General features: G+C 44.0%; 1 protein-coding gene across 1 annotated transcript in view; it reads left to right on the top strand.

Moving 5' to 3' along the window:
* The window catches only part of LOC101863559 (nucleolar and coiled-body phosphoprotein 1), a gene marked incomplete at its 3' end in the record, with an annotated part of 107,995 nt that overhangs the window by 101,459 nt on the left and 4,524 nt on the right, over positions 1-2,012 (top strand). The window contains 1 exon segment of the mRNA XM_035973347.1: positions 1,699-1,958. Coding sequence (XP_035829240.1) covers positions 1,699-1,958 — 260 coding nt within the window.

Genomic DNA, 2,012 nt, shown 5'->3' with positions numbered 1-2,012 from the left:
TATTCAGAAAGAGACAGAGAGAGAGAGAGAAGAGGGGAGGAGTTGATCTTGCGAGAACTTCCGGGCGGGTGAGAATAGCCACTTTCTTTCTTTCAAATTGTGATTCTCCCAACTCCAAAACGGAGGAAAAACGATCGTTCATCGAAAAGACATCCGCAATCTTCATTTAGATCTAGATCTAGATCTAGACTAGCCTCGAAACTAGATCAATGATTTATGTCTGTCTAGATCTAGACCTAGGGTCCTAGGCCATAGAATAGATCTAGAAGAACCTAGGTCTACCTTAGTGTATAATTCTGCGGTCTACACTGAGCCAAGAGGGTGCTGAAACTTTCCGAAATCACAAGAGTTCCCCTACCGCTTTGTGACTTTGTCCCCGGTTACCGGGTCTGTATACACTCTCCCTAATAAATTACATCCTGTGTAGCCTATTCTATAGCGTATGCTACCATAGGAAAGTGACCAATGTCTGGCAACGCGCTTTTCATTTTCAGTATAATTATCTAGATCGATCTAGATCTAGATCTAGTACTTTCTGAAAACATTAAAAAAATTCAATTTCAATAGTGGTTCTTTCCCTTCTCCCACCCTCTCTCTCTCTCTCTCTCTCTCTCTCTCTCTCTCTCTCTCTCTCTCTCTCCCTCCCTCCCTCTTTCTGTGTCTGTCTCTTGTTTCAGTATTCAGTTTTGAATCGTTTTCTGTCTTTATAACAAGAGAACCGTGTAGAGCTTCTATGTCTACGCATGCATTTTGCAAACAGACGCTTGTTGCCAGTGTGTTGCCATTGCGTTGCCAGTGTGTTGCCTTGCCTCGAGTGTGTAGTGTGTAGTGTATAGAGAGACCATCTGATTGTAATAGGTGTTGTTGCAATAAAAGTGTCCTCGTGTTATTCTAAATTGTTTTAAGTAAGGAAAAAACCATCGTGTCCTTGTTGTTGTCTTCGCTATTATTTTTATGGTTGTATTTGTTGTTGTTTTCGTGAGCACCAGCACTAGCTTGGCCGTGATGTCCAACTCTATACAGTAACAAGACTAAGAAGATGGAGATCTCACCACAGAAAGCATGACCTTAACCTAGTCGTCTCTAAATGACTGCTGTTGTGTCGATATGCTTTACCGTAAATTTGCTATTTAGCGTGTGGTTAGAACTCGTCACTGGAAGGTCCTACTTCTTTACTTTCCCTACGTTTTGTCTGTCTGTATATCTTATATTTTTCCAGCACAAACAAACAAACAAACAAACAAACAATAATCGGCACTTATGGGAACGGTTTTTGTTGCAAGTGCCGTAAAACTCGTGCTAAAACTCAGATAAGCCGAGTAAAACCAAAAGTTCTGGTAAGACCCTACATGTGGGCTGGTTGACAGGTGCTCTGGTGTGGTTTGCTACTTCTTTCCCATCAAATTTCTATTCGCCTTTATCCCCCGTCCGCCTTTTTTGTGTTTGTTTCTATCTTGTAACACCTCTAATTTTCGTCACTTTTATGACCGTATGCAGTTGCGAATGCCGTAAAAAATCTTTACTAAACCAACCAATTTGTGTTTTGCGGTCTCATAATTTATGACCTTATGCAGTTGCGAGCGCCGTAAAATTCGTACTTAACAAACTCTTACTCAACAAATTCTCACTCAACAAACTCTTCGTAAAACAAAACAAGACAGTTTATTAATTAATATGTTGTTGTTCTGTCCTCCACAGATCGCAGTCGGAAATCCAATGTCAACGGAACAGCCAAGGGGGCTCCCCCCAGCAGCGCCCCTAACGCCCCCCGGGGCGGCCCCACCCCCAGCAGCGCCCCCCGGGGGACGTCCACCACCAGCAGCCAGAAGGAGATCGTACGCCTGGAGTCCCTGTGTGAGGCGAGGACCAAGGAACTCAGTCAGGCTAGGATGCAGCTCCGCGCTACAACACAGGCTTTTGATGCCATGTCTGTGGTGGTCAACTACTGCTGTGTGGAGGTAATGGCACAGACAGACAGACAGACAGACACGCACACACACACACACACACAC

The sequence above is a fragment of the Aplysia californica genome, unplaced genomic scaffold (assembly GCF_000002075.1).
Source record: "Aplysia californica isolate F4 #8 unplaced genomic scaffold, AplCal3.0 scaffold01155, whole genome shotgun sequence".
NCBI classification, from domain to species: Eukaryota; Metazoa; Mollusca; class Gastropoda; order Aplysiida; family Aplysiidae; genus Aplysia; species Aplysia californica.
Note: the sequence above shows the minus strand (reverse complement) of the source record. Positions and strands in the feature narration are given on the sequence as shown.